This window comes from Hyla sarda, chromosome 1 (assembly GCF_029499605.1).
Source record: "Hyla sarda isolate aHylSar1 chromosome 1, aHylSar1.hap1, whole genome shotgun sequence".
Taxonomy (NCBI): Eukaryota; Metazoa; Chordata; class Amphibia; order Anura; family Hylidae; genus Hyla; species Hyla sarda.
The window spans coordinates 107,449,673-107,464,688 of NC_079189.1; the positions used below are offsets into that span (position 1 = coordinate 107,449,673).

Genomic DNA, 15,016 nt, shown 5'->3' on the forward strand with positions numbered 1-15,016 from the left:
AATGCGAGTGGCTAGGTGAATAAGTTCATGTAGATTAGCAGGAATTTCTCGTGCGGCCAGAACATCTTTAATGTTGCTGGATAGGCCTTTTTTGAAGGTCGCGCAGAGGGCCTCATTATTCCAGGACAATTCTGAAGCAAGTGTACGGAATTGTACGGCATACTCGCCAACGGAAGAATTACCCTGGACCAGGTTCAACAGGGCAGTCTCAGCAGAAGAAGCTCGGGCAGGTTCCTCAAAGACACTTCGGATTTCCGAGAAGAAGGAGTGTACAGAGGCAGTGACGGGGTCATTGCGGTCCCAGAGCGGTGTGGCCCATGACAGGGCTTTTCCGGACAGAAGACTGACTACGAAAGCCACCTTAGACCTTTCAGTGGGAAACAGGTCCGACATCATCTCCAGATGCAGGGAACATTGGGAAAGGAAGCCACGGCAAAACTTAGAGTCCCCATCAAATTTATCCGGCAAGGATAAGCGTATCCCAGGAGCGGCCACTCGCTGCGGAGGAGGTGCAGGAGCTGGCGGAGGAGATGACTGCTGAAGCTGTGGTAGCAACTGTTGTAGCATAACGGTCAGTTGAGACAGCTGTTGGCCTTGTTGCGCAATCTGTTGTGACTGCTGGGCGACCACCGTGGTGAGGTCAGCGACAACTGGCAGAGGAACTTCAGCGGGATCCATGGCCGGATCTACTGTCACGATGCCGGCTGGCAGGTAGTGGACCCTCTGTGCCAGAGAGGGATTGGCGTGGACCGTGCTAGTGGACCGGTTCTAAGCCACTACTGGTTTTCACCAGAGCCCGCCGCAAAGCGGGATGGTCTTGCTGCGGCGGTAGTGACCAGGTCGTATCCACTAGCAACGGCTCACCTCTCTGGCTGCTGAAGATAGGCGCGGTACAAGGGAGTAGGCAGAAGCAAGGTCGGACGTAGCAGAAGGTCGGGGCAGGCAGCAAGGATCGTAGTCAGGGGCAACGGCAGAAGGTCTGGAAACACTGGCAAGGGACACACAAGGAACGCTTTCACTGGCACTAAGGCAACAAGATCCGGCAAGGGAGTGCAAGGGAAGTGAGGTAATATAGGGAAGTGCACAGGTGATAACCCTAATTGGAACCACTGCGCCAATCAGCGGCGCAGTGGCCCTTTAAATCGCAGAGACCCGGCGCGCGCGCGCCCTAGGGAGCGGGGCCGCGCGCGCCGGGACAGAACAGACGGGGAGCGAGTCAGGTAGGGGAGCCGGGGTGCGCATCGCGAGCGGGCGCTACCCGCATCGCGAATCGCATCCCGGCTAGCAGCAGGATCGCAGCGCCCCGGGTCAGAGGACGTGACCGGGGCGCTGCAGCGGAGGAGGTGAAGCGAGCGCTCCGGGGAGGAGCGGGAACCCGGAGCGCTCGGCGTAACAGTTTTGTTTTCACGCGTATTTTTCTATTATTGTTGCGCTTGAAAAAAATTGCTAACTTTTTAACCAAATTAGTATGTTTAAAATCCTTCCATTTTGACGACCTATAACTTTGTTTCCGTATAAGTGGCGGTATGAGGGCTCATTTTTTGCACCATGATCTGTACTTTTTATTGATACCATATTTGTGGTTATAAAACTTTTATAAATTTTTTTAGATTTTTTGGGGAATAAAATGTGACAAAAAAGTAGCAATTATGCACTTTTTTTATTTTTACGTTCACGCCGTTCACCGTACGGGATCAATAACATTATATTTTAATAGTTCAAACATTTACACATGCGTCGATACCAAATATGTGTATATATATATATATATATATATATATATATATATATATTATTTGTTTTTTTACACTTTAAGGGGGTAAAATGGGAAAAAAGTTAATGTACGTCACGGTGCGTTAAGTACCACGGCACCACAACGTACATTTACATCCATTGTCGTTAAGGGGTCATGGTTCCGTGGGCCTTTTCTATGAATCATGATTTTCAGTTTTTTCTATAGGATGAATTGAGTCAGGTGTTTGGATCAAATCCTAGGCCATTCTACCAGCTTTATTTTCTTACTTTGAAACAATTTGAGAGTTTTCTTGGCTGTGTGTTTGGGATCATTGTCTTGCTGAAATGTCTGCCCTTGTTTCGTCTTCATCATCCTGGTAGATGGCAGCAGGTTTTTATAAAGAATGTCTCAGTATATTTGCCCATTCATCCTTTCTCGACTTATGCAAAGTTTTCCAGTATCATTTGCTGAAAAGCAGCCCAACTCCATGATGTTCCTACCTCCAAACATCACTGTTGGTATGGTGTTTTAGGATGCCATTTCCATGCCATGATGTGTATTACTGCATCCAAATAGTTAAATGTTGCTCTCAATTTCGCTCACTGAGCTTCAAAATATTTTTTATTCAGCAATTGAGTTTTGAGTAGTAGATGTGCATACAGGCCATGGCAGCGGAGTGCATTACTTACTGTTGTCTTTGAGACAACAGTACCTGCAAATTCCAGGTGTTTTTGAACTTCACAAGTGTCCTTGGCTTTTGGACAACTCTTCAGATTATTCTTTTTATCTCAGAAATCTTGTGAGGAGCACCTGGTCGAGGCAAATTTATGGTGAAATGATTGTATTTCCACTTCTGTATTGTGGCACAAATAATGTTCACTGGACCATTCAAAAGCTTAGAAATTCACCTGTAACCAACACCATTGTTATGATTTGCAACAATTAGGTTGAGATGTGTCTTGTGTGACACCTGTGACAATGAGACCTTTTGTAGGCCATTACTTGGAACTGAACTAGCTGATATTAAAGGAGATGTCCAGTGCGGACTATTCCTATTCCATCCTGCCCGGCTGCAAAAAAAGAGAACAAAATTTTCCCTTACCTTCCTACGTTCCCCCGGAGCTCTGCAATAGCTGATTGGTCAACCGGGCTGTCTGCTTCCTCCTTTCTTTACCTCGGGACATCACACAGTGCTTCAGCCTATCATATCGCTGCGGCCAGTCATAGGCTGAAGTGCCGTGCAATGTCCCGGGCTAAAGGAGGTAGGAAGCAGACAGCTCGGATGACCAATCAGTGACCAATCAGTTGCGGAGCTCCGGGGAACGTAGGAAGGTAAGTGAAAGTTTTTTTTCTCTTTTTTTTTGCAGCCCAGGCAGGATGGATTAGGAATAGTCCGTACCGGACATCTCCTTTAACACTGAAAAGGGGCTGGATTGCTTTTAATTACTGATAGATTTCAGCTGCTGTCTTGGCATTCCATGCCTTTTTCTTCCAGTGTCCAATACTTTTTCCCTGTGCCATTTTACATTATTACACATAATTTAATTCCTGACCCTATTTGTTTTGGTTTCTTTGTATGCATAGATTACTTGGGTTATTACCAACATCTGTTAAAATTGCATGTAAATAGCACCTTTGGAAAAATGGTGATGTGTTTAACCCCTTAAGGACCGGAGGTTTTTCCATTTTTGCATTTTCGTTTTTTGCTCCTTGCCTTTAAAAAATCATAACTCTTTCAAATTTACACCTAAAAATCCATATGATGGCTTATTTTTTGCGCCACCAATTCTACTTTGTAATGACATCAGTCATTTTGCCCAAAAATCTATGGTGAAGCGGGAAAAAAAATCATTGTGCAACAAAATTGAAAAAAAAAAACGCTGTTTTGTAACTTTTGGGGGCTTCCGTTTCTACGTAGTACATTTTTCGGTAAAAATGACACCTGATATGTATTCTGTAGGTCCATACGATTAAAATGATACCCTACTTATATAGGTTTGATTTTGTCGGACTTCTGGAAAAAATCATAACTACATGCAGGAAAATTAATACGTTTAAAATTGTCATTTTCTGACTCCTATAACTTTTTTATTTTTCCGTGTATGGGGCGGTATGAGCGCTCATTTTTTGTGCCGTGATCTGAAGTTTTTAACGGTACAATTTTTGCATTGATAGGACTTATTGATCACTTTTTATTCATTTTTAAATGATATAAAAAGTGACCAAAAATGCACTATTTTGGACTTTGGAATTTTTTTGCGCGCACGCCATTGACCGAGCAATTTAATGAATGATATATTTTTATAATTCGGACATTTCCGCATGCGGTGATACCACATACGTTTATGTTTATTTTTATTTACACTGTGTTTTTTTTTTTATTGGAAAAGGGGGGTGATTCAAACTTTTAATAGGGGAGGAGTTAAATGATCTTCATTCACTTTTTTTTTTCACTTTTTTTTTGCAGTGTTATAGGTCCCATAGGGACCTATAACACTGCACACACTGATCTTCTATGTTGATCACTGGTTTCTCATAAGAAACCAGTGATCAACGATTCTGCCGGATGACTGCTCATGCCTGGATCTCAGGCACTGAGCAGTCATTCGGCGATCAGAATGCGAGGAGGCAGGAAGGGGCCCTCCCGCTGTCCTGTCAGCTGTTCGGGATGCCGCGATTAGCCGCGGCTATCCCGAACAGCCCGACTGAGCTAGCCGGGAACTTTCACTTTCACTTTTAGCCGCGCGGCTCAGCTTTGAGCGCGCGGCTAAAGGGTTAATAGCGTGCGGCGCCGCGATCGGCGCTGCGCGCTATTAGAGGCAGGTCCCGGCTTCACTATGACGCCGGGCCCGCCATGATATGACGCAGGGTTACTGTGTAACCCCGCGTTATATCAGAAGAGCAGGACCAAGGACGTACCGGTACGTCCTTGGTCCTTAAGGGGTTAATATGCATTTTTCATGTAAGTGTTAATGAGAGGAGAGTAGTCATTCCTAAGATGTAGCATCTTGATAGCTGCAGCTTAAAGGGGTACTCCCGTGGAAAACTTTTTTTTTTTTTTTTTTATCAACTGGTGCCAGAAAGTTAAACAGATTTGTAAATTACTGCTATGAAAAAAAATCTTTATCCTTCAATACATTTTATGGACTGTATACTACAGGGGAAATGCTTTTATTTTTTGAATTTCTCTGATGTCATGACCACAGTGCTCTCTGCTGACCTCTGCTGTCCATTTTAGAAACTGTCCAGAGCAGCATATGTTTGCTATGGGGATTTTCTCCTGCTCACGACAGTTCCAAAAATGGACAGCAGAGGTCAGCAGAGAGCACTGTGGTCATGACATCAGAGAAATCCAAAAAGAAAAGCATTTCTTCTGTAGTATATAGCCCCTAAAAAATACTGGAAGGATTAAGATTTTTTAATAGTAATTTACAAATCTGTTTAACTTTCTGGCACCAGTTGATTTAAAAAAAAAAAGTTTTCCACGGGAGTACCCCTTTAACACAAACAAGCTGTTATTTTTTATCAAACCTTTCCATCCCAATTTTTTGCTTATAAAGACTTTTCAATAGGATTTTTTTAACCCCTTAAGGACTCAGCCCATTTGGGCCTTAAGGACATTTAGTTTTTTCCTCCTCGCCTTCAAAAAATCATAACTCTTTTATATTTTCATCCACAGACTAGTATGAGGGCTTGTTTTTTGCGCAACCAGTTGTCCGTTGTAATGCCATCACTCACTTTACCATAAAATGTATGGTGCAACCAAAAAAAAATATACTATTTGTGTGGGGAAATTAAAAAGAAAACCGCAATTTTGCTAACTTTGGTAGGTTTCGTTTTCACGCCGTACAATTTACGGTAAAAATTACATTTTTTCATAATTCTTTAGGTCAATATGATTTAAATGATACACATGATTACATACTTTTCTATTACTGTTGCATTTAAAAAAATTGCAAACTTTTTAACCAAATTAGTATGTTTAAAATCCCCCTATTTTGAAGACCTATAATTTTTTCATTTTTCCATATAAGCGGTGGTATGAGGGCTCATTTTTTGCACCATGATCTGTACTTTTTATTGATACCATATTTGCTTATAAAACTTAGAAAAAAAAATTATAAAATTTTTTGGGAATTAAATGTTATAAAAAAAAGCAGCCATTTTTGGACTTTTTTTTTATTTTCACGCCGTTCACCGTATGATATCATTAGCATTTTATTTTAATAGTACGAATAGTACGCGATCACAGATGTCCGCCATTACCGGCAGGTCCCTTGCTGCTGTCAGCAGCCGGGACCTGCCGCACATGACCCGAACATTGCTCCGTTGCTCGTGGTTGTGCTTAGGACGTACACCCGGCGTCGTTAAGGGGTTAAAGAACTAGGTGCATAGATGTGGCCACTAAAATATTACCTGCCTTGCGTTATATTTGTATACCCTGTTCCATCACGTCTTTTACAGAGCTATACTGCCCTATTAAAGGGGTACTCCACTGGAAAACATTTTTTTTAATCCACTGGTGCCAGAAAGTTAAACAGATTTGTAAATGACTTCTATTGAAAAATCCTAATCCTTCCAGTACTTATCAGCTGCTGTTATGATCCACAGGAAGTTCTTTTCTTTTTGAATTTCCTTTCTGCCTGACCACAGTGCTCTCTGCTGGCATCTCTGTCCATTTTAGGAACTGTCCAGAGTTGGAGTATATCCCCATAGAAAACCTCTCCTGCTCTGGACAGCTCCTAAAATGGACAGAGGTGTCAGCAGAGAGCACTGTGGTCAGGCAGAAAAGAAATTCAAAAAGAAAAGAACTTCCTGTGGATCATAACAGCCACTGTTAAGTACTGGAAGGATTAAGATTTTTTAATGAAAGAAATTTACAAATCTGTTTAATTTTCTGGCACCAGTTGATTTAAAAAAAATGTTTTCAAGTGGAGTACCCCATTAAGGAATATACCATACAGGGTACACAGAGTTCCTTTAAATTCATACTTCAAATTTTTAGGAACTCTGTGTGATCCGTGCACATGTCCTTACATGTTCTTTTTCATGATGAGATAGCAGACATCAACTTACACTGTCAGTAAATGAATGGAGAATGTTCAGGTTCTTATCATGTTCCTTTCCTTCTTTCAGCTTTGAGTACACAAAGTCTGGCCATAACCAGGGCATTTTCTGCCTACGGTGGATGATATCACTCATCCTGTGATAAAACAATAAAAATCCGCTGAAATTATCACCACACAGTCTTGAAGCATATATCTATATTGCATTTAACCAGTACATTTCATTGACATAATAAAGTTTTTTAAGGTTTTAAAGTTTTAGCTTTGGTATCCATTTGGGAAAGCTCGTTCCACACACTATCATTCAAAGCCTTAGGATTTCTGTCACTTTTAATGGCAAGACATTCACAGCATGCAAGTATGAATCTTGCCACCATAATGAAGAATTTTAGATGAACCCTAATAGGTCACTTGCATCCACTGTGATAATTTTGATTTATGCATCCTCTAGTGTGAACACAGCCTTAAATAAATTACAAAACTCACTTAGTGTTATCTTATTACAACTAAAAAATATATTGTCTTGTGGCATTCAAATTTACATGTTTAGTATAGATATACAAGATACTTATATTAATATTTATAGAAAGAACACAATTGGTCATTTAGTGGCTCAGGTTATTACCAGAGTGGATGGATCATATAAAAGTTAGATGATGGTCTGAGATTGCTATAATTTAGGGTCATAACTGGTTTCTGTCTGCTTTCTTTTCTAGGCTATTACTTGTTTTCAATACATTGTATATCAGGGTCCATGCGTAGCTGTGCAAGCCCTTATCTAGGGACTGGGGAAGGTTCTGCCCTGAATTCCTGGCAACTGCAGAGCCTCTCTGCAGCAGCGGTACTCTAATCTAGGGGTACTACCTGCCAACTGGGGGGAGGGGGTTAATCTTGGGGTACTACCTTTCTACTGGGGGAGGGGGTTAATCTGGGGGTACTACCTTCCTACTGGGGGGAGGGGGTTAATCTGGGGGTACTACCTCCCTACTGGGGGGAGAGGATTAATATGGGGGTACTACCTGCCTACTGGGGAAGGGGGTTAATCTGGGGGTACAACCTACCTACTGGGGGGAGGGGGTTAATCTGGGGGTACTACCTGCCTACTGGGGGGGGGTTAATCTGGGGGTACTACCTGCCTACTGGGGGGAGGGGGTTAATCTGGGGGTACTACCTGCCTACTGGGGGGAGGGAGTTAATCACTTAGCAAAATGGAGAGTTAGTCTGTGTTTTTTCAATTCTGGCGCAAATTCTGATGCAAAATCTGGCGCAGACAGAGTTTCTGGCACAATGTGACAGAATCTGGCGCAAAACCCGACAAAACATGTCAGATTTGCAATAGTAAATGAGGACCAGAATGTTAATATATATATTTTTTTAAACAAGACATTTGTGTGACTGCATAGTAGGTTATGCCACTTTATTAATGGGTTCTCACTTGAGAAAACAAAGAGTGAAACTAAAAGATCTATAAAGGACCACTTGAGAACAGACTTAAAGGAGTACTCCACCGCTAGACATGTTATCCCCTATCCAAAGGATAGGAGATAGCATGTCTGATCATGGGGGGTCTGGCTGTGGCGACCCCCTGCGATCTCCTCAACGGCGCTGTGGCTTTTCGATCATGGTGATCATGACATTATGCCATGCCCCCTCCATTAATGTCTATGTGAGGGGGCATGACCGCTAGTACATAGCCGTAACCCCTCCTCCCATAGACATGAATGAAGGGGGCGTGGCGGCTGTGTTCGCCAGTCACCCGGAATGGAGCAAAGTTTGCTCCGTGCACTGGATGACTGGGGTGCCGTGGCAGATATACTTTGGATAGGGGATAACATGTCTAGCAACAGGGTACCCCGTTAAGAGAACTGGGGGGTTAAAAAAGGAGCTTAATACTTTTTCAGGCAAGCAATCTAGATTGTCTTTTAATTCTGCATGACAACTTTTCATACCTGAATTTTACTCTGCTGTCAATGGTTATATTCCTGACAGCTGTGGATCCTCTGCTACAGAACTCTAACACTATATATCAATACTTCATATCAATTCTGTCTCTGGACTTATTTAGCTATTTCTTAACCCCTTAAGGACCCGGGCTTTTTCCGTTTTTTAATTTTCAATTTTTCCTCCTTAACTTTAAAAAATCATAACTCTTAAAAATTTTCACCTAAAATTATATATAATGGCTTAATTTTTGCGCCACTAATTCTACTTTGTAATCACATTAGTCATTTTACCCAAAAATCTACGGTGAAACGGGAAAAAATCAATGTGCGACAAAATTGATGAAAAAACACCATTTTGTAAGTTTTGGGGGCTTCTGTTTTTACGCAGTACATTTTTTGTCAAAAATGATACCTTATCTTTATTCTGTAGGTCCATACGGTTAAAATGATACCCTACTTGTATAGGTTTGAATTTGTATCACTTCCGAAAAAAATCATGAATACATGCAGGAAAATTTATACGTTTAAAATGGTAATCTTTTGACCCCCTATAAGTTTTTTATTTTTCTGTGTTCAGGGCACTTTGAGGACTCATTTTTTGCGCCGTCATCTGAAGTTTTTAGCGGTACAATTATTGTTCTGATCAGACTTTTTGATCACTTTTTATTCACTTTTTTGTGGTATAAAAAGTGATCAAAAATGCGCTATTTTGGACTTTGGAATTTTTTCGCGCGTACGCCATTAAACGAGCGGTTTAAAAAGCAGTATATTTTTATAATTCGGACATTTCCACACGCGGCGATACCACATATGTTTATTTTTATTATTATTTACATAATGTTTTTTTTTATTTTTGGAAATGCCGGGTGATTCAAACTTTTATTAGGGGAAAGGATAATTGAAAGGGTTAATGATTTTTTTACACTTTTTTAATGCAATATTATAGCTCCTATAGGGGGCTATAACATTGCATTAACTGATCTTTTACTCTGATTGATCCATCTCCATAGGAATGGATCAATCAGGGTTTTCGGCGATTGAATGCTCAAGCCTGGATCTCAGGCTTGAAGCATTCATTCGGCGATCGGACAGCACAGGAGAAGGTAAGAAGACCTCCTCCTGTGCTACAGCTGTTCGGGATGCCGCGATTATACCGCGGCGATCCCGAACAGCTCCCTGAGCTAGCCGGGCACTTTTACTTTCGTTTTTAGCCGCGCGGCTCAGCTTTGAGCGCGCGGCTAAAGGGTTAATAGCGCGCGGCACAGCGATCAGTGCCGCGCGCTATTAGAGGCGGGTCCCGGCTTCACTATGATGCCGGGCCCGCCGCGATATGATGCGGGGTCACCGTGTGACCCCGCGTTATATCGCAGGTCCGGGACTCATGACGTATGCATACGTCATGGGTCCTTAAGAGGTTAAGGTCATAGTGTAAATATAAATCAACACCTACATCAATGTTTACATGCTACCTGGCTTTAACAGCAATATTTATATGTGTTTACATGTCAATATAGATATAAATAGTTGTGGTGTCCCAGTACCAGAATGGGTCCTGTCAGGTAAACATTGCTACAGGTTCCTGCGCTAGCCCTGCTGCTCAGGTGATGCTTTCATATTTATTTTAGCCTATGTCTGTTAATTTATATTGTTTTGCACTGTATCTTTAACAAATGTACAGGATATCTGTAGGGAGGTATCATGCGGAGTACCCATGTGACCCTTATTGTCCAATGGGAGCCCCCCTAGCTTGGCCATATATAGTGTAAGGGGGGAGGAATTATTCAGTTTAGGAGAGTTTGCAGAGCTCAGTGTGAGCTGCAGTGTAGAGGAGAGACAGCAGGAGTGTGAGGTGATTCAAGGGAAGCCTAAAGAAAACCTTTAAGCAAGCAACCACTAAGACCATTAAGTCTAAAGTCCCAAGCCTGCAACAAGTAAAACCAAGGCGGTGTACAGTACTACAAGTCACAGCAAGTCTACAGGGCTCCCAGGGTTACTCTGCATCTCCTCTACTCTAATGTGCTCTGTGAGGATTGTAACAACTACTCCTGCCTCAGTGAAGACAGTTATCCGTAACCTGGCATCAGTGTATTTATTATCCCGTGTCTGGCCCAGGAGAAGCTATCTTATCCTTGGACCGTGTAGGTTAACGGTGCCCTGGTATCACAAAGTGATACATCTAACCATCCCGAAACACCAACAGAATCCATACACCCTGTACCCTAGTCAGAAGCACTAGGGCGCCATCACATAGTGATTTAGATGTTCATTGAGCTTTATTTTTCATGGAGAATGAAAGAAAATGTCTTAAAGCTCATTTAATTATTCTTTAAATATTTCTTAAATATTGTAGGAACAAAAAGTAGATCCTTACTTATAAATTGCTTGTATATACTCAGAACTGCTGTTACTCTGGGCGTGCAATTTCTTTCCCATAGCAGTTTCTAGAGAACAAACAACAACAAAATACTTCATATAAAAAACTGAAAGGAAATATGTCAGCAGTTTTTGCAGTTAAGAGCTGCATCTCTAAATCTCTATTATATTTCTTAGCCAAGTGTCAAGAATGCTGGGCTAAACTGCTCAAGTGCCACAGCCTGGCATATATTCTCGCTCATCCTCATCTCCCTACTCCTACATGACTCATGTACATCAGTTAAGTAGGAGCTAGGAGATGAGGGTGAGCAAGGATGTGGCATATGAGCAGCTCGGCCACAAATCCTTGGCTAAATTTTGCAAACACTATGCATTCCAAAGGTAGAGTTTTCTTTTATACCTTAACAGAGAGAGAGAGATTATTTGACATGATACATACTGTTAAACCTACCAGATATTATGTCTAAAGCACACAGGGTTACATCCATAAAGCAATTGAAAGCTGCTTTGTTCACTTTTCCCCTGAATTTTTCCACCAATACTGTTGACTGCTCATTCATGACTTCCAAAAATTCAGAAAGGATCGCAAAGTGAAAAGTTGGAGTTATCATTTTCCTTCGTGAATGCCATTTTTTACCTGTGCTGGAGTAATTTGAGTAAATATCAGATTACACATTTATACTGGACAGACTTTTGTCATTTTACTTCATATAATGTGGCAGTACAAAAAAATTGCAGACATGTCAAAAGTTTTAATTTGATCGATCAGGGTCTCAATCTCTGAGTTGGCGCTCAATGTGTCATTTTGCAGGTGACAGGCTTCATAGATTATAATAAAACCTGTCTCTTGCAATGAGCACAGAGCCAGGGAGTAAAGAGTTTCACCGGCTATGTCTAGCAATGGGTGGGAAATAATTCCTGAGAGCCCGACCAATCAAGACAATTTTTTATCATAGTAAAGCTTTAAAGGTGGCACACAATTTGCAGAATACTGCAAAGTAAACAAACTTACATGTGTTCCAAATACTGTATGAACAGGGAGTTCTATTTTCACAAACAAATACAGAATAAGTGGCTACACCACCTGGAGAACTGTAGGTAATGAATATGGAACGAGCAGCTGTGTTTCCAATACATTTATGCTTTATAATTAAAAAAGAAAAATCATTATTGCATTATATTGAAATAAGCCCTTGGCCTAAATCACCTTGATGGCAAATCTCCTACTATTTTGTGTTCACAGCTCCTATGTGTTTCCATGGTAACAGACTACAAACCCAGTGTAGTCTCATTTTTAGTGTTGTGTTATTACTCATCTGTTGCTCTGTCTTTAATTCCCTGTAAATTAACAAGAAGAATGAAGGTTTAACAGGCTGCAGTCCCCCATTTCCAGTATCCTATGGAACACTTATTCATATGTTCCCACTTCCTTTGCTCGACACTTTGCCCTTCCCTGATACTTGTCTTTTTTTTTTTTTTTGCTCACTCATCATTGCCCCTGTACCCTAGGTTTTCTGTCTCTGTCTGTGTGCTAGTTCTGTGTCTGACTTCTTAAAGGGTCAGAATGCATCAATCCTGTTTTGCTCCATCCAATGCCTACCTGTCATAGGCTTTTTAAGTACCCTTCCTTCATTACTCAGTGCCTGAACAACTTGGCCATTTGGGTCATGATGCTTTCAAAGGTGCTAATGTATCTGCCATCTGCCACAATTTTCGGCCTACCATATCTAACCAGTTCAACTACAATGTCCATCGTCTGCCTTGGTACCTCTAGTTGGTGTCTCTTGTCCATCATCCTTTCAGTCATTGAAAAACTCTCAAACTCCTCTCTGTGATTTAGTCCAATTCCAAATCCAGCAGCCTAGAGGGCCCACTAATCTGTACAGGCCCAAAGGGTTAGAGGTAGGAAAGTAGCACGTATCTGTAGGATCAACCTACACACAGGGTTCCCCTGTAATCTGTTATCATGTCAGCACTACATGGGCTATAAACATTAAATGGTATGATAATTCATTTAAATTACAAATATTACTAGTCAAAAGTAATGCAAACAAATTGATGGACTTAGTGAAACAGATTTTCATTCTTTTTCTCAATACCTGTTACACTATAATGACCTAATGCCTATTTCTGGCTTGTTGTAGGTGTGTTAGCCTTGTTGAACCATTGCAGTCCACTAATAAAACTGAAATTACTGTCCAACCTTGAACATATGAACATTGACCTCTTCAAGACTTGTTTATTTTAATAGCATGGAAATAGTGCTGTAAAATAACCTCATTGTGCTCTAGTAGTTGTATAGATGATTTAACATGTTATGGCAGATTAACAGTGTCATTCATGTAATCCTATAAATTGTAAATATAAATTGAGTAGAGTCTAACTTACTGAGCAATAGAAGCACTTAGTAACTTTAAATATTTCCTTTTTCATACTAATACCCAATATATCAGACATGCTAAGCTCTCATTGTTACAATGTGTTTCCCTAATTTTGTGTTATGTAAAGCATTGCAAAAATGTTTAATAATAATAAAAAATAATAATAATCATAAGGGGCCTGATTTCGGGGTGGGGGGTCCAGCTGCTGGGACCCCAGCCCCACGATCTCTGCCGCAGCACCCTGGTCATCCAGGGCACAGATCGATCGCCACTCCTTGTCGGATGACAGGCGACCACAGCAATTATGCCCCCTCCATTCATGTCTATGGGAGGAGGCGTGATGGCTATGTACTAACCGTCACGCTCCCTCCTATATAAATGAAGGGTGGGGGCATGGTGTAACATCACAAACACAGAATCTCTAAGCTTCCTTGTTCATGAACACTGCGGCGCCGGTCCCAGCAGCCTATGGATAGGGGATAAGTATCTTGGGGCGAAGTGTCTTGGGGCGAAGTACCCCTTTTACAAGTGGCTAAAAATGTACTTAATAGGGACAGGCCTCATACAGAGGCGTGGCCTCCCCATTAACTGAATTTACTACAATTTACTCCTGTTAACAGGCATAAGTCATATATGAGATCTACACCAGCTCTGAGATTTGTTGAGAGGCTGGCACTGGTCTTAGTTAATCTTAGAAACTACTAATTTGTAATTTACTTATGCCCTATTATTTATATAGCACCAACATGTTTGATAGCACAGTACAGAGATTGTTATCTTTTTTTCTGTCCACAGTGTCATTGGGGCTCATATTCTCATTGTCTTCTTTCATACACATATACATACATCCATGTATCCTCTATACCATGTTAGTGAGTAAGGCTGGGTTCATATATGTCCAGCGTTCGGCATAGGTGAACTCAGCCTAGATCTTGAGGTAACTGATGCCATAACTGATGACAACATGCATCAGTTGTCATTAGTTTTCTGACATCCGGCATCCATTTTTTCTGGACGCCGGACAGGGGAACGCAGCAAGCTGTCGGGTGCCGTCCATTGTGTCCAACCATCCGGGTTCAAAATGGAGACGCTGGATGATTGTGAACGGTCCCATTCAAATGAATGGTATCAGTTCTAGCATCAGTTTCCTTCCGGTGTACGCCAGAGTGAAACTATGCTGGACGCCTGATATATGTGAACCCAGCCTTAGTCAAGTACCCAGAGAAAACGCCTGAGAAAATAATTTTCTAATAGACAAACTGTTGCTTCCTTTTTAGAAACCTGCAGGTAGGTGCTAGCCTGTACTGAGTGTGACAATAATAATTGCTTCGCCCCAAGATGGCAAAATCTGTGTACACTCAATTAAGGAAGTATTTGGCTCACACACTATTTTACATACAATATTATTCTGACCTTTTTTTGCAGCTTTCTTTTTGTATTTGAGTTTTTTAGCCCTTTTTTAAAATCATCTTTCTAAAAATGTTACATAATACAATAGCAGCAATAAAATGAAACTAT

General features: G+C 41.4%; 1 protein-coding gene across 1 annotated transcript in view; it reads right to left on the bottom strand.

The window, feature by feature from the left end:
• Positions 1-15,016, bottom strand: part of LOC130302245 (cytochrome P450 4V2-like) — a 70,752-nt gene that overhangs the window by 20,818 nt on the left and 34,918 nt on the right. The window contains exons 4-6 of the mRNA XM_056551688.1: positions 11,569-11,759; positions 11,116-11,185; positions 6,812-6,938 (exon numbers count right to left, since the gene is read on the bottom strand). Of these exons, the coding sequence (XP_056407663.1) occupies positions 6,812-6,938; positions 11,116-11,185; positions 11,569-11,759 (388 nt within the window). The remainder of the gene's footprint in view (positions 1-6,811; positions 6,939-11,115; positions 11,186-11,568; positions 11,760-15,016) is intronic.